At 41.0% G+C, this 23,671-nt stretch overlaps 1 protein-coding gene across 2 annotated transcripts in view; it reads left to right on the forward strand.

The window, feature by feature from the left end:
• The window catches only part of Colgalt2 (collagen beta(1-O)galactosyltransferase 2), a 113,000-nt gene that overhangs the window by 75,249 nt on the left and 14,080 nt on the right, over positions 1-23,671 (forward strand). The window contains exons 3-8 of one of the 2 annotated variants that reach the window (XM_020169436.2): positions 2,023-2,140; positions 3,928-4,062; positions 7,151-7,355; positions 11,767-11,886; positions 18,834-18,910; positions 22,619-22,725. In XM_020169436.2, the coding sequence (XP_020025025.1) occupies positions 2,023-2,140; positions 3,928-4,062; positions 7,151-7,355; positions 11,767-11,886; positions 18,834-18,910; positions 22,619-22,725 (762 nt within the window). Of the gene's footprint in view, positions 1-2,022; positions 2,141-3,927; positions 4,063-7,150; positions 7,356-11,766; positions 11,895-18,833; positions 18,911-22,618; positions 22,726-23,671 lie in introns of those variants that run through there. The other variant, XM_074047272.1, reaches the window with a different exon arrangement.

Consider the following 23,671-nt stretch of genomic DNA (forward strand, 5'->3'; position numbering starts at 1 on the left):
GTGGTTTCATTTCATAACTACAAAGACTTCATGGATCTCAAGTGTCTACAGAACAAAGTTTAAATACCTGAGACTTATATTTAAAAGAGTTCATAAACTTAGCACCAATATTTCTTGATCTTCCCCAAAGGAAATCTGCCTTATCCAGAATGTTTCTTTTATTTTCAACCTCCAAACTCTTGCTGATGCAGGTCTTGAAAATACCTTTCCTTCTTTGTAACCAATTCTTATCCTAAACTTCACACACTACAGAAAGCTATCCATCATCCAGTTATAAAGATCTGTCTTTCTTTTAGCAATTGGATTAGTTATTTTCACATAATCTTTTTGACACAATACACTTGACTAACTTTATTAATGATGCAATTTGTGCATTTTTTTCTTAATAAATTATAGGCTCTTTGGCCGGGGCTAGAGTATGCAATCACTTTGTATCCTTTTCCCCCATGTTATATTTTTGGCAGGCACTAAATTTGTATTTGTTGGATGGACAAATGAGTGAATAACATCAAGAATATAATATATCATATTTATATAAAGAATATGTAACACCATATTTAAGATTTACTATTATAAATATTCCCAAGTCTACTACAGTTCCACCCTAAGGAGCTGTAGAAGTAGAATGAACAAGTCACCTGAATTTCTGCCTAGGATAAATCATTTACTGAAAGCCAAATTTGTGTCATAATAATAACAAGTGTCATTCCAGAACAAATTGTTCTCCTAGTCTCTCTATTATACATATATTTAAAATTAAAGCATGTGGTCTGTATATCAAACAAAATCTAACAATGATGTTTGAACACTATAAAAATTTTAAACAGTCCTTTGGAGTTTTTTTACAATAGAATTTGGCCCAATTTTTAAAAATTTCACAGGAGTACTTTGTGTACCTACCTTGCATCCTGGCAGTGTTTTCTGTGACCAGATTTTGACTGCATGTACTATACGCCAAGGTCAGTGTGAAAGTGTTATGGAAGGCATTACTTTTTGGCAATATATTCAGAAAAACAGGAATTTTATTGATTTCCATTGAAGCAGTAAATAGGGAAGACATTTCAAAGAATTACTGTGTTGTACATAGTTTTATTAAGCTTGTTGATACAGATGCAGTCTTGTTGTTTTGTGATTTTCTTTTTCATTCACTAAAGCAAATGTACTGCCAGCCCAGCTACAGGAAGTTGAAGTGGTGGCCAATTTGGGCTGCTGCGACAGCATCAATGTCATGTCAGTTGAGAGCCTCCAGAAGGATTCTGTAGGGTGCTCTGCCTCACTTGCCTTTGTGACCATGCAAGAGTCCTGGCCTGGATATTTCGTGGATGTTGAATGAAATTCCTTGGATGTTACATGTTTGCTCCATGACCTCACTTCACCCAACATAGATCAATGTGTTAGGTTCTATGGAATCATTTACTGAAATTCTTCAAGTAAACTAAACCTTTGGTTTCTCTGAGAAACTTAATTTTGTACTGCAACTCTTTCAAACTTATTTGGTGACAGGATGTATGAAAACTTAGCTAAGAAGATAAATTTTGGGGGCTAAACTGCCTGGATTTGAATTCTGACTACGTCTCCTTCTTAACTGTAATATTGGGCAAGTGTCTGAACTGTGAAATGGGGAGAACAGTAGGACTTACCATATGGGGCTCTTGTTAAAACTCACTGAAGGGAAAGCCAGGCAAGGTGGCAGTTTCCTGTTGCCTTTGCTACTTAGGAGGAGGGAAAAGATTGCTTGAGTCTAGGAGTGTAAGGCTACCAACATAGTAAGACCTGTTTAAGAAAAAAAAAAAAAGAAAGCAGAAGGAGTCACTTGAAATTATTCATATAAAAGACTTTTCTGCTCAGTAAGCAACAAGTTTTTTAATCTCTCATTATTCCAGCTTCCTTGTGTGTAATATGGAGATGATGACACTAACAACAGTATTACTACTAGGGTGGATGGAGGAATAGAAATAAATTTAGAACAGAGCCTGGTACATGTAGGCTCTCAATAATTTTAAGCTATTACTTTTCTTTTAGGTCTTATCCTGATGAAATTGGACCAAAGCATTGGCCAAGCTCTCGGTTCGCCCATGTCATGAAACTACGACAGGCTGCCCTTCGAACTGCGAGGGAAAAATGGTCAGACTATATTCTGGTAAAAACAGATGCTTGATTCCTTGACAACTGTTATCTAAAATGTGTCCAGTCAGTTGTCCAAGAACTAGGATAAGGGAAACAATCAAAGAAAATGTTTTGTTTAAGCATTACCTTCCGCACTAAAGGATCAAGGGAAACTTTTGGTCACTTGAATTGCAGTACCTGGACTTCCTCTCAGACCTTCTCCAACATGCTCTCAGTGACCAAGTGAACAAGGAGGCTCCTAACTGTTCCGTCTCTTTCATGTAATAGGCATAAGAAACTCTTGGTCATGAGGAATGTTGTAGGTAAAGTAATATAAGTTGTCTTAATAACTTTTGGGAAGATTTATAAGGGAAATTATAACTAATTATACAAAGAGACTCAAATGAAAATGTCTGAAGTTCTGTTCCCTTCCTCCAGTGTGATTCCAGCAATAGAATCTCTTATTTAACTTCCCGGTTGCTCCCCCTTCTGCTGGGCTCTCGAGGACAACTTTATTCCACGAAGAGTTCCATCACTTTCTTCAGAGCTTGGAGAGTGGGCCAAAAAATGCTGGACCTGATTAGGAATCTGTGTGTCCTTGTCCTTGGTAGCCACCTCAACTAGAAAGGAGGGCAGCTTCCCAAGGAGTTACAGTCCCTTTTCCTGGACAGAGACTTTCTTCCCCACAAGGGCTAAGGTCAAGTGTTTTCCAGTATAACACTAAAAATGACACCACTACATTTATGAACACCTGCTGTCTGTCACTAGTCTCTGACTCCTAAAGGGAATGAATACTTTTGACCTATGTCCCTCTCCCTAACCACTTAAAAAAATCAGCCTAATAATTTACTGTACATGCTTTCAACACAAATAATTTTATAGAAATTTGCAAGTGATGCTGACAATATTTAGTAATGTAGATGGCTATTATAAGCAACATCAAAATGTACACATGCTCAACTACAAATTTTTGGTAAACAGATTGTCATAAGATAAATGCTTCCTGTTATTTTTTAATTGTGGTAAAATGTACATAAAATGATATCTATTATTTTAACCATGTTTAAATGTGTAAGTCAATGGGATCTTTTCTTTTTTATGGGTAGACTGTTATTACACTATAAATGAATCAGTGTTAACACAAATTTCTGATAAGAAACTCATGCTATCAACAAAATTAGAGATAAGGGCAAAATAATTTCTTCCTGGTAGTGAGGGGGTAGGGGGGAAAAGGGAGGGGGTGGGGGGGTTAGGGAGCGGGGCAGGGGAAAGGAGGGAGAATGACCCAAACATTGTATGCACATATGAATAAAATAAAAAAATTTTTTAAAAAGAGATTAGAAATATTAAAAAAAAAAAGAAACTCATGCCACTTGGTTAAACAAAGATGTTACTTTTAACATTAAAACAGCATTAATTGATCTTTTCTGGGCCATTCTTGCATTGCTGTAGAAAATCTACATAGGCTTACCCATTGGTACTGAGAGTGATTACTCAATAAGTGTTTTTGAGTGACTCCTTAAGGGCTTGGGAACCATTAATGTCTTGTACTTAAACCATAACCAGGATGCAGTTGGGTCCTGGTTGAGTCTGTGTCACTAACAGCGGCACCAGTTCATAGATTGGCGGCTTATACAGAGCGGGACGTGTGGATGTTAGGCAAATGTACTGGAGTGAATGTAAACCATCCAGCTGTAATGGAGAACACAGAAAACCACTGGCTTCATATCTCACCATCCTTCAGATGTGCTGGGCTATTCTTGGCCTCACTACTGAAGAGTACCTTTTCACCTGACAATTGTTTTCCTTTTCTCATCCTAGTTCATAGATGTCGACAATTTCCTGACTAATCCTCAGACCCTCAACCTAATGATTGCAGAAAACAAAACCATTGTGGCCCCCATGCTGGAGTCCCGGGGCCTGTACTCTAACTTCTGGTGTGGAATCACACCTCAGGTAAGTCTTATGAATTGAGGCTGTGAGTTTCAACAAGGCAGCGTCCTGTCCACAGTGGCCTCCTTCCCCTTTCTCTTGTTTCCTCTTCACTCATACCCACCATTGTGTTACTAGAGTGAGCATTTCATGAAAGGAGTCCATCCAGGTCTACTGCCATGACCCCCTGGGCTCCTCCAGTCCATCCAGGTCTACTGCCATGACCCCCTGGGCTCCTCCACATTAATTAGTTATCAAAAAAATATTCGAAAGTGCTTAGCCTAGGAAGCTTCAGACGAATCAGTAGAGCATGCTGGGATTTGTATCTGCCCCCACCCAGTTCAGGGAGTTTTTAATTACAAAAATTGCCACTATAAAATTAATAAGAACATGATAGAAAAACTTTGAAGTGGAAAAAGTAAAAATAATAAAATCATTTATCCCACCACTATAGTGATACCATAGTTAGAAACGTGTAGATTTTTAACAACTATAGCACCACCAAAAGGCTGTGCTGTAATTCACTTAGCCTTTCTTACTTCAAACATTCAAGTTGTTTGCAACTCTTAGCTATTATAATGATGCCATGATTAATGCACGCATTTACGATTACTTCCTTTCAGTAGCTTCTTAGAATTAAAATTATTGAGTCAAAGAGAATAAATGTGTTGACGATCTTTGAAATATGTTGACAAATTTATTATCATAATGTTCCAATGATTAAAACCAACGGGGAGGCTTGTTTTTGGAAAATTCAAGTTAAAAGCAAAATTTAAATTTCCATTATTTCTTTCTTCCATTGTAAAATCTTCAAAGTCTGGAGGTCTGTTACCTTAAATGATTATGGCTGGATCTATTTTTATTCTTTATTTAATAAATTGGAGAAATAAAGAAAACTGATCAATGTACTATATATCAGTGTAAGACAAAGGTATCATAAGAGAAAAAAATGTGTTCTCATTGCCAGAGGGCTAAATTTTGCCTCCCTTTTACGTTTGATTTGGTTTGGGGTGAGGAATGAGGCCAGTACTGTGTCATAACTGGATTTCTGGGAGGGGAGGGAACCCTAGTTTGTAGCATGTGCCAGTTTTATGGTGTAAATACTCCCCCTACGAAACTTAAATGTTGCTTAAGCTAAGGAAAGTTTAACTAAATTGCAGTACAGCTACTTGATGGTATACTTACATACTAAAAATATGCAAAATGAGCCAAGCCTGGTGGTTCATACCTGTAATCTCTGCACTCAGGAGGCTGAGGCAGGAGGATCATGAGTTTGAGACCAGTCTGGGCTACACAGTGAAACCCTGCCTCAAAAAAAAAAAAAATATGCAGAACTATGATCTGAGGTTTTCCCAGAGTGGTGAGAGTTTACATGAATTTTTTTTTTTTAAAGCTACCAACTTGTCAAATGATTTTCAAAATTCCTGAAAAGTTACCAATTGGTGACTCTAACAGACCACTAGATCAGGCATTCCTCTAATTTTTTTGCAATTATATCCCCTAGTTCCAAGAGATCTTGAGTGATTTTATTAGCTGTATGTCTTTTAGGGAGGCAGTTTGTATGGGTACAGTCCATTCAGTTTCTTGAGAGAAAACATTATGTTTAGTTTAACCTCTCAATTAACAATCAGCAATATTCCCCTTGAGGGTTGCTTTTAATGAGTTATGCTTCACCACCATGAACAAGGGTGGGAGAAGGTTATCCGAGAGCTCAAGGTCCCCAGTTTGTTATTTCATTATGTTCTTAAATTATAAAAAAAAAATCCAAGTAGAAGAAATGTGCTCACTTATTTTGCGTAGTAAATTCAGTATAACTTGGAGCACTTACAATCTTCCTCCATCTAGTTTTGGCTTTCTCCCATCCTAGTCAGGCTTGTACGAGGGCAAGAACATAAATGGCCAATGACTTCATAAATGTAAGGCAGGCCCTGGTTTCCAGAGCCTTGAAACACATCCATAACAAAATGACTTTGGTATTGTCTGACCACTAAACAGGAATTATTACCAATAAAACTCAGTTTATGTGGAAAAAGAGACACAACCATCACTTCTGCCTCTTTTGGGAGAGGCATGTTAATTCTGTCTCTCTCTCCCCATCTCCTTCCTTCCCCACCATCCTCACTCCCAGGATATTTGATGACTCGTCATTGTCATAAATTTTCCCACTTCTCATTCTGAGAACATTGTCCTAAGAAGTTTAGAACTTTATACTTGACACGAGTCCTTAGCCCTTTGAAGATCCAAGGTTCTTTATCCAGGGAAGAGCTCTAATAAGACTTGGTAGACCTCAGAGCTTCAGCCTGGGCCAAAATGACCAAACAGCTAGAAGATGGTTACCATGACTCCAAAGCTCACATCTTCCAAGTCATAGCCTGTGGTCCTTCTGCCTCACCACATGGTCAGTGTTAGGATTAGCTCAGCTACAAGAACACTCTTTTATTGTATTTTGGCAGACTAAGATTTGAACTCAGGGCCTCATGCTTGCTAGTCAGGTACCATGCCCATGTCTTTCTTGCTTTTAGTTATTTTTCAGATAGGGTCTTGCACTTTTGCATTGGGCTAGCCTCATACCATAATCCTCCTACCTATGCCTCCTGCCTAGCTGGAATCACAGACATGCACAACCCCCCCGCCACACACACATGTGCTTACTTGGTGAAGTGGGAGTCTCACTAACTTTTTGCCTGGGCTGGCCCCAAACCATGATCTTCTCAGTCTCTGCCCTCTGAGTAGTAGGGATTACAGGCATAAGCCACCACGCCCCGCTACAACACTCTTCTACACATCCTGTACAACATAGTGAGACTTCTTAATACTCATCCTTCTTATTCAATCACAAAACAACACAAAATACACTTTAGTGAAATTATTAAATCAAGAGATACACTAAATCGAAGTTGCTTCTCGTATCACGACCCTTTAAGTGCTGTTTTAAATATAGATTGCATTCCTTGAGCTCATTTGGAGGTTTTTAGGCCAGGATAAGAGGAGCGAAGGTACTTTGGAGACCTCTGTTACTGGATGATGACTTAGAAAGAATCAGCCCAGGAGAGGGCTGGGGAAATGAAGCCCTCTGCTCAGAGAACACAGCCCTCGATTTGTTCTTTTCCAGGGCTTCTATAAACGGACTCCCGACTACCTGCAGATTAGAGAATGGAAAAGGATGGGCTGCTTTCCCGTCCCCATGGTCCACTCCACCTTCCTGATTGACCTTAGGAAGGAAGCCTCCGACAAGCTGACTTTCTACCCCCCACACCAGGACTACACCTGGACCTTTGATGACATTATCGTCTTTGCCTTCTCCAGCAGGCAAGCAGGTACTGTGTGTGTTTGCTGTGATGCCACCATGGACACACTGCAAATTACCTCCTCCTGCATCTCCCACACCTTATTTTAAAACCCTGGTATTTCAGCAAAAAAAAAAAAAAAAGAGAGAGAGAGAGAGAACTTTCCTTTTCAGGTAGTGGTAGAGGGAATGAGTTGTCTACAGCACCTGTTCCAGCATCCTTTATGTTGGCATCCTTGTGAGCACCCATGACCAAGAACCAGGACTGGCTGCCACCCAGGACTCCACTCTCTTTGATGGTGGTGGGGTGGGGCACTGAGTTGAGGAAGAGACAGTAGTGATGACATAGGATGTCATGGGGATCTGATTGATTGATTATCTATAGTGCTGACTTTGTGCCTATTGTTAATTATAAGAGTTATTTTATTAATTGGGAAACTATGACAGAAGCCCAAAATAACACTGGTAAAGTCCCCATTCTTCAAAAATGGAAGTTTATTTCTTCTCAAAAAAGCTTGAACTTCTATAGTGCTGTGTTCAACAGTGTTCTCAGAGTTCCAAGCTCCTTTGTGTTGCCTTTCCACCCTCCTGAGATATTACCCTTAATTGTAGGACCTCAGATACCTAGCTAGCATGATGCCCCACTGTTGAGGCAGGAGCAGAGGGAGAACATGCTCTGTCTAGAGGTTGCACACAGCACTTTCATGCATGTCCCCTTAATCAGAACTTAGCAAAAGAATAACACCTGGCTTGGAAGGAGGCTCAGAATGTCATCTTTTTTTCTGTACAATCATAAAGCCCAATTTTCTCACTCTAGAAGGACAGAACAGAAATTTAAGGCAACCAGCAACCTCTGCCTTCATCCCCTTGGAAGGAGAGGCAAGGCCAGACTTAAGTCTGTGGTGAATTTCCAGGAAAGCATTTCCACTGGAGTCTGTAGACTTTTTGAGAAAGACAAGTCAATAAGAAGGAACAGCATTTATCTTATTTCACCCACACATTCCATCAGGGAGGACATAATTCACAAAACAGTTCATCGGGGTGATGCCTCACATCATTAAAGCAAAACTTGCTTAGGATATTCAGATCTCTTGACAGAAATCTGGGCCCATTATCAGTGTGCCAGAAATGTGCCATTTAATCTGTAGCAAAAATGGATTTAGAAACCAAGAAGGTGGTGAAACGAATTCACTGTGACCATATAAGTTAGAATGAAAAGGATTTTGAAAAGACCTCAGACAGTTGGGGACACTGCGCTGGTAGATGAAAATGTAGCTCGAATACAAATTCAAGCTACAACTCACACATCAGGTCGCTTTACATTTGGGAGGAATGTGTAAGGCTGATTTCTCCTTTGGCCAGATTTGGCATTTTTTAGGCCTGTGTCAGGGAAAAAAGCAATCCTCAGATGGATTGGAAGTTTTCATGAAGGTTCTTGTGTCCATGTAAATAGACACTGGGACATGAGTTGCTCTGACATCCCCCAGGACAGGAAGCAGAGGCAGGAACTCCCTCTTCCTGCAAGTTGTGTCAATCCCTTAACTTCAGAGATTGAGGCAAGGATGTTCCAAGAAAGTGAGGTGTTGACAATTACATGGATGACCATTGCCTGACAGAGTCCTCCTTTAGAGCCATTGCACAAGGCAATGTAATCTGTGTGCTGAATTATATGATACAGTTTTAAAACTAATACCTGGATGTCTGAACTGAAAGAGTGACAGAGGCTGGATAGGAATCTTTCATCTCTGTCCCTTGCCTGGCCTGTTCACCAGGTCTTTATACTTATTAACCAAACTTCCCAAAGGCCTTTCTGGGACATTGAAAGCAGGTATGGAGGCCCAAAGCTATTTGGTCATTCATCTGAGAAGAGAAGTGGAAAAGGAAGGAAAGGAGATCAACCCACCAGACTTTGCTTTTGTGGGATCATTTTTGAGATCTTTACATGTGAAAGCATAACTAAAAGCTACCATAGCAGTGAACTCTGAGGGTCACATCAACAAGACAGTTTGCAAGTAGGGCAGGAGTTGAGGCAGGAAAAAAATCACTGTCAGTTGGGGTAAACAAAAGAATATTTCCTTTATTTGTGGTTCTAAGGTAGCAGTTCACTGATCTCGAAGTAATTTTGGGAGAAACACGCATGAACCTCAGAGCCATAGGCGGACCATGACGTACTAGGCTCTTCCTCTTTTGGCTCTAAAACAAAGCACTTCCCTTCTCTCTAGAGTCTTGATGAAAGATGGCCGGTTCTCTTTTGTTCTGTGTCATTTACTGAAGCATCATTGTTCAAATGTGCAAAAGGAAGCAAAGGGTCTGCCTTTCCCAGGCAGGACCATCCAACCCCAAATCTTGATTCTATCTCTCAGATTATTAGATTATTATCACCCATGTGGGTGATGGGTGAGAGAGGTATTCCAAGGCTTTTGGTGAGCCCAAGAAGTGATCACAAGGTCGTAGGAAAGTCTCTGGCTATTATGAGGCCAGAGTCAAGAGTTCTCCTCCCACATGGCCAGTGATCTGAGCTCTGTATGACAGACAGAGTATCCACCCCCAATATCAGCCAGCCCCAAATGTCAGCTGTGAGCCAAAAGGGACACATGATATGGGTGATGACAGGCAGATCTGCCTTGGGGACATCACTGGTGGTAATCAAAATGCCCTCTGTGTACGGATGGTAGTGACAGTGACTAATGGCCCTAAGCTGAGCTTCTGAATCTCGTGATTGATGGCTAGCTTGACTAGGTATCATATCCCCTTTGTATGGAGGCTTTGGAAAGTTATGATAAAAATAGTTTTAATTAGGGTACAGAGGCAATCTAAACATTAAATCTTTTGCTTCCACTTCCTGAGTTTATCATGATTTTGTCTTAAGATTTGTTTTTCTCTGCAGTCTCCTGGAAGCATTTATGAGGGCAAACAGCACAGTTAGTAAATTCACATGGAGAAGGGAGAAGTGGCAGTGTCTGGTGGACCAGACCAGCTCCAGTCAGATTCAGTACAGATGGAGGATAAAGGCCCTTTTCTTTCCCTGTTCTTCTCTGTTAATGCCACGAGACAGCTTCACCTGACTTGGCAGGTGATACAGCTGACTGGTGGAAATTGTATCTGCACCGAATAGAGAGGTCACTATTGCAGATAATTCCTTCTCTGGAAAACACAGATGATTGTAGCAATTAACAGATCAGAGGCTTTGATGCATGAACCAGAACTTGGTACACTAATCCTTTTAACCAAGAAATCTTTTCATTAGTCAGGAACGTCTGCTGCCGGATCTGAGACCATTTTGATTTCTTCATTCCAAGCTGTCAGGTTGAACACAGATGCTTTATAATTGTAAGACTTCAATGGCTGGGGCCATGAAGACCAGATCTGAATATGAAAGGGCTGTGACATATTGCTGGCATTGTCACATTGCAGGTTCTAAATGGGACTTGAAATGCAGGCTGTCTTTTGTCCCCTTGTGAACTTATTTTGGAAGTTTCATGACTGTTGATTGACTGCCCATGCCTTCTATGAGAAGAAATAAAATCAAGGGGGATCATGGGGAATTTTAATTTTCCTTTGTATTTCTTCATCTTTTGTTCTATGTATGCCTAGATTTAGCTTTAATAATCTACAGGATCTTCCTGTTTGCTTTCATATCAAATACGAGTTTCATTCCTCACTTTCTCGTTATTTCCTGTAGGTGGATTACAGTGTTCCATTCTGCAATCTGGACTGGGAATTCCTTGCCTCCCTTTTTATCCATTCATGTCTTTAGTATTCGCTCCAGGCCATGAATACACTTTTTCTTCAGAGAGACACATCAATTTCCTCTGGGCTGAAGAATGAGCCCCCAATGCTGTGTTTTACTTTTTTAATAAAAGAACATTTTTGAGGTCTAAAGACAGTGCTCAAAAACCACTTGTTCAATTTCAATGTCAAACTCAGCATTAGTCACAGTCCTGTCTCTGTTTCCTCAGCTGTCATTAAGAAGTGTGTCTTCAACCTGGAAGAGTGCTCAAGCAGTAGAGTGCTGTCTCTGCAAGCATGAAGCACCCCCTACCCCGAAAAAGAAGTATGTCTTCTAGGCTGGGTGTGGGGTATACACCTGCAATCCCAGCTACTCAGGATGTAGAGATCAGGAGAATCAAAGTTGTAGGTCAGCCCAGACAAAAAGTTAGCCAGACCCCCATCTTAACCAACAATCCAGGCATGGTGGTATGTGTCTATAATCCTAGCTACTTGGGAGGCATAGGTAGGAGGATCACAGTCTGGGGCTGGCTACAGGCAAAAATGTAAGACCTTATCTGAAAAATAACTGAAGCAAAACATGACTGGGGTGTGGCTCAAGTGGAAGGATATCTGCCTGGCAAGCATGAGGCCCTGATTTCAAATGCCACTGCTGCTAAACAAAGAAGTGTGTCTTCTTATTGGTTGACTTTGTCCCTCTCTTGGATCCCCAGGCATCCAGATGTACCTCTGCAACAGAGAGCACTATGGCTACCTGCCCATCCCTCTGAAGCCTCATCAGACCCTACAGGAGGACATCGAGAACCTTATCCATGTGCAGATAGAAGCAATGAGTGAGTGACCCCGGAGCCAGACTGTGGTCTGGTTTCATTGTCACAGTGACCAGGCCAGCCACACTTTTCCTCAGGGATCTCATGGTTGTCATCTGCCTTAGCTAAAACAACTATTTATCTGTTCACTCATTCTTAAACTTGTCCTGTGTGAAAGACAGCTATGACAAGGTCTTTGCCCTCAAGGAGCTTCCTGTCTTGGTGGAGACATGGGTACGTGACTAAATACTTTTAAAACAATGCAATAAATAATGTAAGAGTGTTTTGTAGCATGAATTTAAGTTCTAGCTTTCTAGTCGTATGACTTTGGGCATGTGACCTCCGTACTTAGTTGAGAAATGGAGATAATGAAAAATTCTAGGGTTTTAGGGCCAACACATTCAAATAGATAGATAGATGGATGATGGATAGATAGATAATTATAGATACACAAAAATATACAATAGTGTACGTGTGTGTATACATGATAGTAATAATTATTATGACTTCAAGTTAACAGCTTATAGTAATAATATAATAGTTGTAATAGATGCCACGTCAAGCACTTTTTGTACCTTGTCTTGTTAATCCTCACAATAGCCCAATGAAGGCAGTTTCTTATCTCCATAATAAAGATGAGGAAATTGAGGTACAGTGTCCTTAAGTAATGCCCTAGGTCATTCTACTGAACAAATGGCAGATTGAGGTTTGAACCAGGTAGCTATCCCCAAATCTTATGTCCTGATCCGAGCATTGTCATCGTCTCTGGGCTCAGGATAAGGGTAGGAATTGGTATGCTTTAATAATAAGGAGCTAAGCTTATTGTGTACTGTGCAGTGGTGGCCAAAGGAGAAAGAAACCGACCTACCCAGCCCAGGGGAGGATGCTACAGGACAGAGCACCTTCTGTTACTCATCACTAGTGCGTAGGCTGTGTACACGTGGGCAGTGAAGGTGGGTGGAAGTGAGGCTGGAAAGTGGGCAGGAGCCCGGGTGGGAGGACTTCAGATGGTTTAGAAGGTGTGTGGACTTTCCATGAAGAGAGAAGAGCTTTAAGGGATTTGGGCACAGAAGTGTCACGCTGAACCTTGGATTTAGGAAGGCCAGGCTAGTGTAAGAGCAGTAGTGAAAGGGGCGTGAGTGTTCAGCGACAGCTGACAAAACAAAGCATTCTCATCCTGGAAGAGAGTCAGCCTAAAATAGTAGAAGGAAATAGAGTTTGAGTGATTGGAGTGGCTTAATTGTTGTGGTCCTTGAATGCTCAGCCAATGCAGAATTCCCACCCTAAAGAGCCAATGAAGGTTTTAGAGGAGAAGGTCTGGCATAAGCATGTATTCAACACATACTATCTTCTGTAATTGCTCAAGATGTTGGGTATACAGCAGTGAACAAATCAAGTAGAAGCCTTGCAACAAAGGAACTTATATTCTAACAGAGAGAGACAGACAATATGTCAGGGAAGCAGCCACGTGAATGTTTGCGGGGAGAGTGTTCCAAGCAGAGAGAACAGCACAGGAAAGACGGGGAGGCAGGGAGACGCTTCAGGAGGGGAGAGAGGAGTATTCCAGGAACAAAAGGCCGATGCAGTGGTAAAGACGAGTTGCATAGGGAGGGAAATGAAGTCATGGATAAGGGTAAGTCATTTTGGCCACAAAAAGTAATTTGGATTTTATTCTAAGAGTAATGGGAATATGAACTACATATGATGGCACACACCTGTAACTCCAGCACTCAGGAGGTTGAGGTAGGAGGAGCCCTGAGTTCAAAGTCCAGTCTGGGATACAATAGTGAGACCCTGTCTCAAAGCAAAGAGCAATGGGGATCTATGGAGGGTGGCAGATGTGATTTATGTACTTAGATGTGGATATTAGAGTGTAGGGGATTAGTTTCTCTCCTCGTGAGAGATGTTGGTGACTGAGATTTGAGCTGTAGCAAGGAGGTGATGAGGGACAGATTTAAGATATATTCTGGTAATATAGCCCTCTGGACTTCAAGGACTTTGCTGCAAGTCCATGAAGTAAAGAAAGGAATTAAGAATGACTATAGGGCCAGCTCACACCTATAATCTTAGCTACTCAGGAGGCTGAGATCAGGAGGATCACAGTTTGAAGCCAGCCCGGGCAAATAGCTTGCAAGATCCTATCTCAAAAAGGGCTGGTGGAGTAGCCCTGAGTTCAAGCCCCAGTACTGCAAAAAACAAACAAAAACAAAAAAAACCAGAGTGACTCCAGGATTTTGGCCTGATATGGGACTCACTGAGATGAAGAAGGCTTCATAGGAGAAGATTTGAGGAGGGAAGTTTTGGTCATATAAGCTTATGATATGGATTAGGTATCTGAATAGGGAGACCAGGTAATGGTTGGATGTGTGAATCTGGGGTTCTGGGAAAGTATTCCATGTAGAGAGAGACACTTGAGAGTCATCAACACGGAATGGATATCTGAAGCCACGGAGCAGTGTGAATCATGCAGTAAATGGACAGAGAAAGAGGAGAGGACAGATCCCTGGAGGAAACAACAGCCAGAAAGTTGGGGAAAACTGAAAAGTGTTTCAGGAAACAATCAGATGCTGTTGAGACGTAAAATGAAGATAACGAATTGATCTTTGGTTCTGTCAAGCTAGAACTCCATGACAACCTTGATGAAAACCACTTTAGTGCAATGATGGGGATGCAAGCCGATTGGAGTGGGGAGTAGAGAAGCCGAGGAGGAGGTGAAAAAAGGGAATCGTGACGGGATGTGTAATAGAGAAATGAGAGGGTGGCTGTTAGAGGGTGAGAGATGACAAAAGAGGTTTCTCAGTTTTGGTTTTGGTTTTAATTTGACCGCTTTGTGTTGTTTTTTGAAGATAAAAATATTATGGCATGTTTATATACTAATGAGAAGGACCCAAGATACAAGGAGAACTTGATGGAGTAGAGGAGAAGATAACTGAAGTCCTTGAGAAAACAAGAATATTGTATCCCAGGAAAATGCTGTAGAGATTATACTTCATAGAAACAGGTTGCTTCGTCTCCTATAGCAGATGGGAAGGCAGAATGTGTAGGTGCATTGCAGTTGGGTTTGTAGACTTGAGGTAGAACAAAAAAGCAAATCTAATTTGATTCTGAATATTTCCTGGGTAAGTGTGTAGTCCAGTCAAGGACAGGAGAGAGCTGTTGGGGATTTGAGGAAAGTCAAGGCTTAAAATAGATCTCTGAGAGATCAGGAAAGTAAATTTACTACCGAAGTACAGTTGCATCATTGGATGGTGTCAATTGCTAATTTGGCATTTGTGGTTGTAACTTTTAAGCGACTTGGTCAATAAAACTGTATAGTTTCTCCATCTTGGTACTGAGTAAGTGAACAGTACAATCAAGTTTAACCAGAGTTAGGATCTTGTCAGGCAATATCAGTGAGAGGGAATTAAGAGTCTACAAAGGAATAATCAGGGAGTTTATTAATTGCAAACTAGAGTTTCAGAGATCAGAGTCAGAGTCTGAATGGTGTTGAAATGGGTCTTAACAACAACTAACCCTTGTCAAAAGCATAGTGCCCGTCACTCTACACACACTGGCTCATTTGCACATTAGGAGCTGGTCAGAGAATTTGGAGAGTGCTTCTTGAGGGAAATACTGACAGAGGCTAGATCTTATACAGGTGATGGATATGACTGGGTTATAAGGCATGAGGAGACTGGACTTGCAAATCCCAGCATCGACCAATAGGATATTTCAGGTGCTTGCTCTCAGTATCAACATTTGGCAGCAACAGATTGCCATAAAGACTACTAAGAGTACTGGATCTGAATCAGATGGTCTAAAGTTAAGTTTTAGCTCTTCTAATCACTCACGATTTAACCCTGGGCAAGTCCAGATCAGGGTTGGTCTCTGCTTATCTCTACAAACAAAAAATCACCACCACAACAAAGAGTGAAGATAAATTCTGTGGTAGCTATGAGCACTTAGACTGTAAAGCACTTAAGTGACTGCTATGGAGGAGAACAGAGCTGTACTTGGGGAAGATTATTTTGAGAATTGTGTGTGTTCAGAATGACTTAGAATAGGCAAGACTGAGAGTATATTTGAAGAATATTGAAATAGTCCAGGCATGGTGGTTGAGGACTGAGCTAGGGAAGTGACTGCAGCAATGGTACCAGTTCAGGCAGAAAGCAGTGTTAGGATTTAATTCTAGTGTAATCTCTCATGTCTTTCCAGTCATGACTAGTGTAAATGAACTACTGTGAATCCAAGCAAGTTGCCTAGTATCAAGGCACTAACTAGTATCAAGGACTAACTTTGGAGTCTTGTAGAGTGGGGTGCAAGAGTCATACCTGCACTCAAATGACAGCTCTATCCTCTCTGTGACCTTGTGCAAGTTATTTAAGTCTTTGTCTTCTTGTCTGAAAAAGTGGAGTACTCATACCTATTGAACAGTACCTGTGAAGATTAAGTAAATGTGATTACTATATATGTCAAGAGTGTAGACAAGAGTCCATTGAGTATTAAGATCTCCATAACAATAGCCATAATTACTAGCTCTGGATCTTGAAAACTATACAGAAGCCAATGAAGTCCTTATTCCAGTTGGTGGTACAGAGAGAGACTATTTACAAGAAGGGATTGAATGACAGACTGGATAAATTATAAATGACAGTCAGAAATGACACAACAAAAACTGGTACCTACTAACCTTCAAGTCTGATGTCAGCAGAGTGTTTTCCTCTAAGGTTTATTTTTGGCTTCAGTGGCAAAACCCAGGCACATGGCTCTGTTATTTTTGCTCAACAACTTTTAGGAGCCAGCAGCCTGTGGCTATTTTTTTTTTTTAACATTTGTCTTATAAAAACAGTGACTGCCCATGTTTGATGGAAACAAACAAACAAAAAAAATCAATGACTGAAACATTAAAGCCACACAGGCCATCCAGTGGCAAATGCAGACCAACAGCCTAAAAAGGTAACCCAAAATATAACTCCTTTCCAAGTCTAAGGCCAAGGAGGAAGAGCTAGACAATTTTTCAAACAGCATGATGAACAGGAAGGATTTGTATATTCAGTTTCTTTCTCTTAAAAAGCCTAACCCTGAGTTGGGTACCAGTGCCTCATGCCTATAATCCCAGCTGCTTGGGAGGCTGAGATCAAGAGGCTCACATTCCAGGCCAGCCTAGGCAAAAAAGTTTGCAAGATACCATCTCAACAGAAAAAAAGCTGGGCTTGGTGAATGTGCCTGTCATCCCACCAATAACAGGAATCATAAAAGAGAATTGTGGTCCAGGACCACCTGGGCAAAAAGTGAGACCTTATCTCCAGAATAATCAGAGGAAAAAAGGGGCTAGAGGCATGACTCAAGTAGTAGAGTGCCTTCCTTGCAAGCACAAAACCCTGAGCTCAAACCCAGTACAAAAAAAAAAAAAAACCTAACCCTATACATGGTAGACTTTCCAGGTTGATTTTAAAAGACACTAGTAAGGCACAGTGGAGCAGAAAGGACCAAAATACTCTGGACTTCTACTGGAAAGAAGAAAACACATGCTATGGATACCCAGAAATGTGACTATAAGAATCAGATGTGAAGTAAAGAGACCAACTCCTATGTTTAGCTTAAGAAACCTGTCCCATGACCTTCTAGAATTTCACATCATTTGACCTTAAGTGAAACAGGCCATGGCTTCCCTTTACTTCCTCCGTGAAGAGTAAGTCACACAGATCAGACCGTTGAGCAGTACCTTAGTCAGGATGGGTGAATTTTGCTGGATCATCAAACACTGACAAATTCTCATCAGCTTAGTGCTCAGTAGCTTCTTTATGGCTGCTCAGAGTCTGCATCCTGGTGTGTTTCCTGGACAACATTCCAGGCTGCTTCAAATTTGTGGCTTTTCCATATCAACACATGCTACCATGATCAATATGGTGGCCCTGGGATGGAATAGGGAAGGGGGTTTAGAGAGATGAGCAGCAGAACTTGAACCTTCTTCAGAAAGTCATTTGGCCATAATTAACTTGAAGTGTGAGAAAGTGTGTTCATCTCATATGCCTGGAATTGAGGCGAATGGACACTGGTGACAGTCATAATGGTCATCACTGACAGTTCTTTGAACATCCACTGACCAACTCGCATTTAAAATTTTCTTCATAATATTCCTTTAAGGAAAAGCAAATTAATACTTTGAACTTATATAAGACCAAAAAACTTTCAAGGCCCTTTCATGTTCTTTAAGCAACAGTACTTCCTACTCTTCGAGTATATTGTGGGTAAAAAATACTTTTTTTGGAGGATTGAATAAATACAGCTTTTATTACTTAAGATGTAATGCCTCTCCCACCTGGAATCTTCCATTATCCTTGTATAGAGTTCTGGGATGTGAGCCAGCCGTTAGACGTGAGAGGGTGTTGAAACAAAAGACCCTACCTCTGCCTGAATGGGATAAAAGTAATCCCAGACTCTAACAGTTTTAAATGTATAGCGAAAAAAGCATTCTTCAGAAACAAATCCAGCCCATTTCTGAGCTCTTTCTCTGTGGGCCACAATAAGTAATGTTATAGTATTTTTTATGCTAATGTGGTGAGCACTTTACATTGCAGGCCTCATTTAAATTTTACAACAGTAAGAAATTCACATATTATCCTAATTTTACATGTGAAGAAACACACTTAGCGAGGGACCCTAATGCTCCTAGGCCATCACAGACCAAGGGCTGGGCCCATGTCCTCTGACTTTAGAGCCCTCTCTCAACCATTATCCTAAACTGCCTCCCAAATACTCTTAAATAAGGCTTAAGGGAATGAAGCAAACATTGCCATTAGAAATGTTCTTGAACGCAGGGTCCTGATCATTAAGGTCCCTATGGAGCAGTTTAGCCCTGAAGAGCTGCTGAGCAGTTGTCCCCTGCCCCAAGTCTGGGTTGGGTTCCAGCCCTAAAGACCAGGTACACAGATGGGATTCTGTTTTCAGACCCTTTCACTAACACTCTGTGTGTTTCTTGTGTCTTCCAGTTGACCGTCCTCCAATGGAACCCTCCCAGTTTGTGTCAGTGGTCCCTAAATATCCAGACAAGATGGGATTTGATGAGGTAGGAATGTGTGTGTGTGTGTACACGTGTACAGATGCATGTATTATTAGATCAGTGCCATCTTGAACATCTGTCTGAGAGCTAGTAAGATGGGTTTGGCTATTGGAAATGCGCTGAGGTCTTGGGAAAGCTACTTGGTTTTGGACGTGCCTTAGTTTTCTTATCTTCAAAAAGAAGTATCATGTATAAATGAGTTAATCAGTGAGTCAGAAAAAAGTAACTATTTTCCAGTGAAAATGAATTTGCCATATTTTATCTGGCTTTTCATCAAGGTTCAAAGGTGATGTAGAGAGAATGGATGTTTAGGTCCTGGAGGACATTGGCTTTATTCTGTCATGGCTGAGTGAGTGGAAATTATTTTGGAACATTACATGCTTTATTCTCTTTCTGCTGTTATTCCACAGAAAAAGGTTGGAAAGCAGAGTTGAGAGGACAAAGAGAGAGGAGAAAAAAGAAACTTGCTCCACAATTCTGCTTTCTGCAGACAAGAGCATCATAAAAGCTTCCTGAGGGCCATATTTACTATGCAGTTTTAATTGTAAAGAATGAAGTGGGCTCCTACACAGGAGTCCCGGGTTCATTTCCCATGTAGGGCAGGGTTTGCTGGAGGCATGACTCAAGTAGTAGAGTGTGCCTAGCAAGCATGAGGAGCTGAGTTTAAACCCAGTACTCACTACTGCCAAAAAAAAAAGAAGGAGGAGGAAGAATGAAGCAGGGATGGGATGCAGCTCAGTGATAAAGCATTTATCTTGCATATATGAGGCAGACCCTACAGTCAATCCCCCGCAAGAGAGAGAGAGAAAGTGAGAGAGAGAGGAGAGAAACAATGAAGAAGTAAAAGTTTCTTTTGGTAGAATGCAAAACAGGTACTTGCACTATACCTTTGCATCCCTGACCCGTTCATGGACCCCTCGTGTGACTGCTGATCAGTATTCAGAGGAGCTTCGTGGCCTAGATGCTAGGACGGTGCCTCCGGGATCCACAAATTGAGACAGAATTCCTTCCATCAATTCTGAATATTTTACAGGCCAAACATTATACATTGTGCTCATTGCCTCTGCCTAATGGAAGGAAAATGCCTTATCACACTATAACATACATATACATGTCCCAAAATTGTGTTCATCTTAAGGAGCTGATGGAACTGGGAATTGGGATTTCTTCTATAAAATTGATTTGGAGTTAGACTTCAGGAATCGAATGAATATTTCATGAATAGCAAATGAGAAAGCATTAACAGCTATTACACTAGTTCTGCAGATGGCACAATGAGAAGAGATGAAATTATGAGTAGTAAAGTAGAATGAGACTCAATAGCAAATAGTTTTCAAAAAGACAGGGACTTCCACCCTGGACCTTCCTAGCAGTGCTTTGCTTGTAGTTTGCACAGCTCTCAGTTCTCTAGATGAAAAGACCTACGTGTCTACATATTCATTTTCCTTCTGAGATCGCATTTCTATGAGGTCCAGACCCAAGCAAATAAAATACAACAAAACAGAAATTCCTAGCTCTAGTCTTCTCTGGACATGATGTAAGGCCTGGGTCACTCCTAGTGTCCCTCTGGAAAATTCCAGCTCTGGGAAGTGATGTGCTCAGGGACTCTGCTTTCCTGAGGGCTGAGAAGACATCTTTCTGTTCAGAACAGACATGGGATGGTGGAAAAGAGATTTTCAGAGACTTTTTCAGTCCTCCCAGTACTGTGACCTTGTTGGAGGTGTCTGGGCTGCACTTGGCTGGGTTGCTCCTTTCTCTGTTTACTGTTCACTAAGTATGAGCGAGCTGAGCTGTCTGTGTTTTTCCTTCGTGGCTTCTGGTTTTATTGCACTGGCCTAGCAGGGCCAGGGATGGAACTGTTATTTATAAAAGACTCCCAGGTTGGAGGTCTCTGGTTTGAAGGGACTTTTGGGACACATTTTGGTCATTTTTTTGTGTTGTTTTGTGTCTATTGTCCTGGAGTGACCCCAGGTGGCTTATACATAGGGAAATGTCCTTTTCTTTCTAGGTCTGTAAAATTGAGGTGTGGGGGGCGGGACGTGGAACATGGCCCATGACAGTAGGATGTCAGGGAGAAAATGAAATGTAACAGAACGACTCATTAAGTTATAAAATGGCAAATAGTAAGACAAATAGTGTCTCCTCAGAAATCTTTTAAAACATTATCTAGCTAAGTGAACAAAGGAGATGATGAAATCGTAATATATTTGATCTGCCTTGCCTGTATCAGATGGATAATTTCCAAAGAGGACATCTTGCTCCCCTACCAGTTTCTCTGCCCAGGGACTGAATGAACAGAAATGGACAGAATGAACAGAAATGACGATATTTTACAAAATATTTTAATATTTTGAAATTTAAATAGTGTCTCTTGATCCTAGTAAAACATATTTATCGTCACATTCAGAATAATCATTGGACCAAAGCTTAATGCAGGGTAGTCTGAACTCCACGCTGCTGATAAGAACATAACTTCTTCTTTATTCTGGTCACAGCATAAAGCAAAGTTTATCATAAACCACATAGAGAGGTTTTCATCTGTACTGGACTGGAGATATGGGTTGTTCAACTCTGTCCTTTCACAGATGAGAAAACTGGACACAGAAACATGAAATGCCCCTGTCAAAGTTGTCAGCACATAGTCAGTGGCTGTCCTCTGACTTTTTCATGTAGATTTCTCTGTTTCTGAGCCACGTGTCATCATTTCTGGCTCGGAGCTAAGTCTCCCAATATTGGAAGACAAGTTTAACAGTCAAAATCAGTTATTACTACTTGTGGCAAGAGGATTTTATTATTACCATAATAGCATTTGTGAGACTTTAGGCATTTCTGTGGTTCCTTAATCTAGGGACAGTCGGGATAGGCTCGTTGTCTATAACTCCTTGCAGTGGCCTTGTGACGTTTATGAAATGCACCTGGCCCTCGCAGGGAAAATCCAAATGCATGTTCTTCCTTGCTTTGCAGACCGGTACATGTCATTCTATAGCCTTTCCTACAGAACTACATGATGTTGAAATTACGTCTTTCCATTTCTCTTTCCTTCTTTAGCAAAGGATTGCCCCCAAGTGCAGCGCCCCTTTTCTTGACTTCTTTTTCTTGTTTCTAAGGGAGTTGGAGAATTCAGTCAAAGAAGTTATAAATGATACTCATTTTAGAAGCTTTGAAAACAAAAGCATGACATTAAGACTTGAAATTTTTCTTACCTTTGAATGCTTTTAAATTTATCAAGTAGACATAAACTACAGTGATATATTGCATATATAATGACATATGTCAACTCTAATATGTAGTACTAACAGGACAGATGAAGAAACTGAGGCCTAAAAACTGGCCCAAGACAGATATTTAGCAACAATCAGAAGTTGAAACTCAAGCCTGCTGATAAATGTAGTCACTTGGCCAACTGCTTCCCCCCTCCCCTTTGGCTCTTAATGAGTAACTCTGAACTTGCTGCTCTCATGAGCAGGGAGCACATGTGTATCAGTGAGTCTCAGAGAAACAAAGACAGGCTTCGGTCACTCAGATGCTTGCTTTTATAAAGGGGTTCAGTTTGGACAAATATCACTTATCACATAAACCTGAGATGGAACAGTCCTCACTGCAGGTTCCCTTCTCCTTTCCACTCCCACCCCTTATCCTACCAAAAATGTTTCCAACAGCCCGAAGTAAGACTTGAGTCACTTGTGTTTCTTTTCCCTTTGCTTCCTGCATTAGATTTTCATGATTAACCTCAAACGCAGAAAGGACAGGCGAGACCGGATGCTGCGTACACTGTACGAGCAGGAGATTGAGGTCAAGATCGTGGAGGCCGTGGACGGGAAGTGAGTGGAGCTTCTTCTGCCCTTGCAGATGTGGTTGAAGAGGGAGGGTCCTGGGTGGGACTCCAAGATTCTTGGCCATTAGAGGACAGACATGTTATTGGGTCGTCAATAGTAGCATTTAAGTTAGTTTTGCCTTGTAGAACAGACCTGAGATCCATCCCCCATCCAGTGATGGATCCAGTGAGATCCATTCCCTCATTATACTGGAAACTCACACCGAACCTAATTGTCCCATCTCTGGTCCTTCTTGCAACAGTTGTAGTGGTTTTCAGTTTTCTGTGCTGTGACAGAGGGAATGTGTTCAAAACTCTGTGTAGATCTGCAGAAAATAAACAGAAATATACATAAAGGTCTACATGTAGTGTTGTGTGAGATGCCTGCAGTCTGCCTGAGCTGATTACAGTGGCCACTTTTTCTGGGGAATATAACCGGAAAGTCACACAGGGAATGTGGTTGGATTCCTTTGGGAGTGGGGAGGGGTTGTTTTTGATATTAGTTTGTTTTGCCTTGCTTTGCCATTTTATTTGGCACTCTAAATTAGTTCAAGGCACAGATTTTTATAAAACATGCATTTTCATGTTATATGTTAGCTCAAAATATGTGGCATTATTTCTGTTTACAAACTCCCAACTGAAGAGTATGACTAACAGCTGCTAAAGACATTCTTACGGCTCCCCGAGAGAATCTCACTGGTTCTCAAAGTGACACAACACATCCCAAAGGCTGGCTAAGAATCTCATCTCAGACTGCCTGCATCATGATCTCTGGGACTGGCCCAGGAACTGCATTTAAGAATCTTCAAAGTGATTCTTGGGTAGAGCTGCCATGTAAAACTAAAGGACACCCAGTTAAATTTTATCCCAAGCATCGCATGGGACTTCATTATATTAAAAAAAGTATTCATTATTTATTTGAGATTTTTGAATGGCTGTTCTGTGTTTTTACT

Source organism: Castor canadensis, chromosome 11, assembly GCF_047511655.1.
Source record: "Castor canadensis chromosome 11, mCasCan1.hap1v2, whole genome shotgun sequence".
NCBI lineage: Eukaryota > Metazoa > Chordata > Mammalia > Rodentia > Castoridae > Castor > Castor canadensis.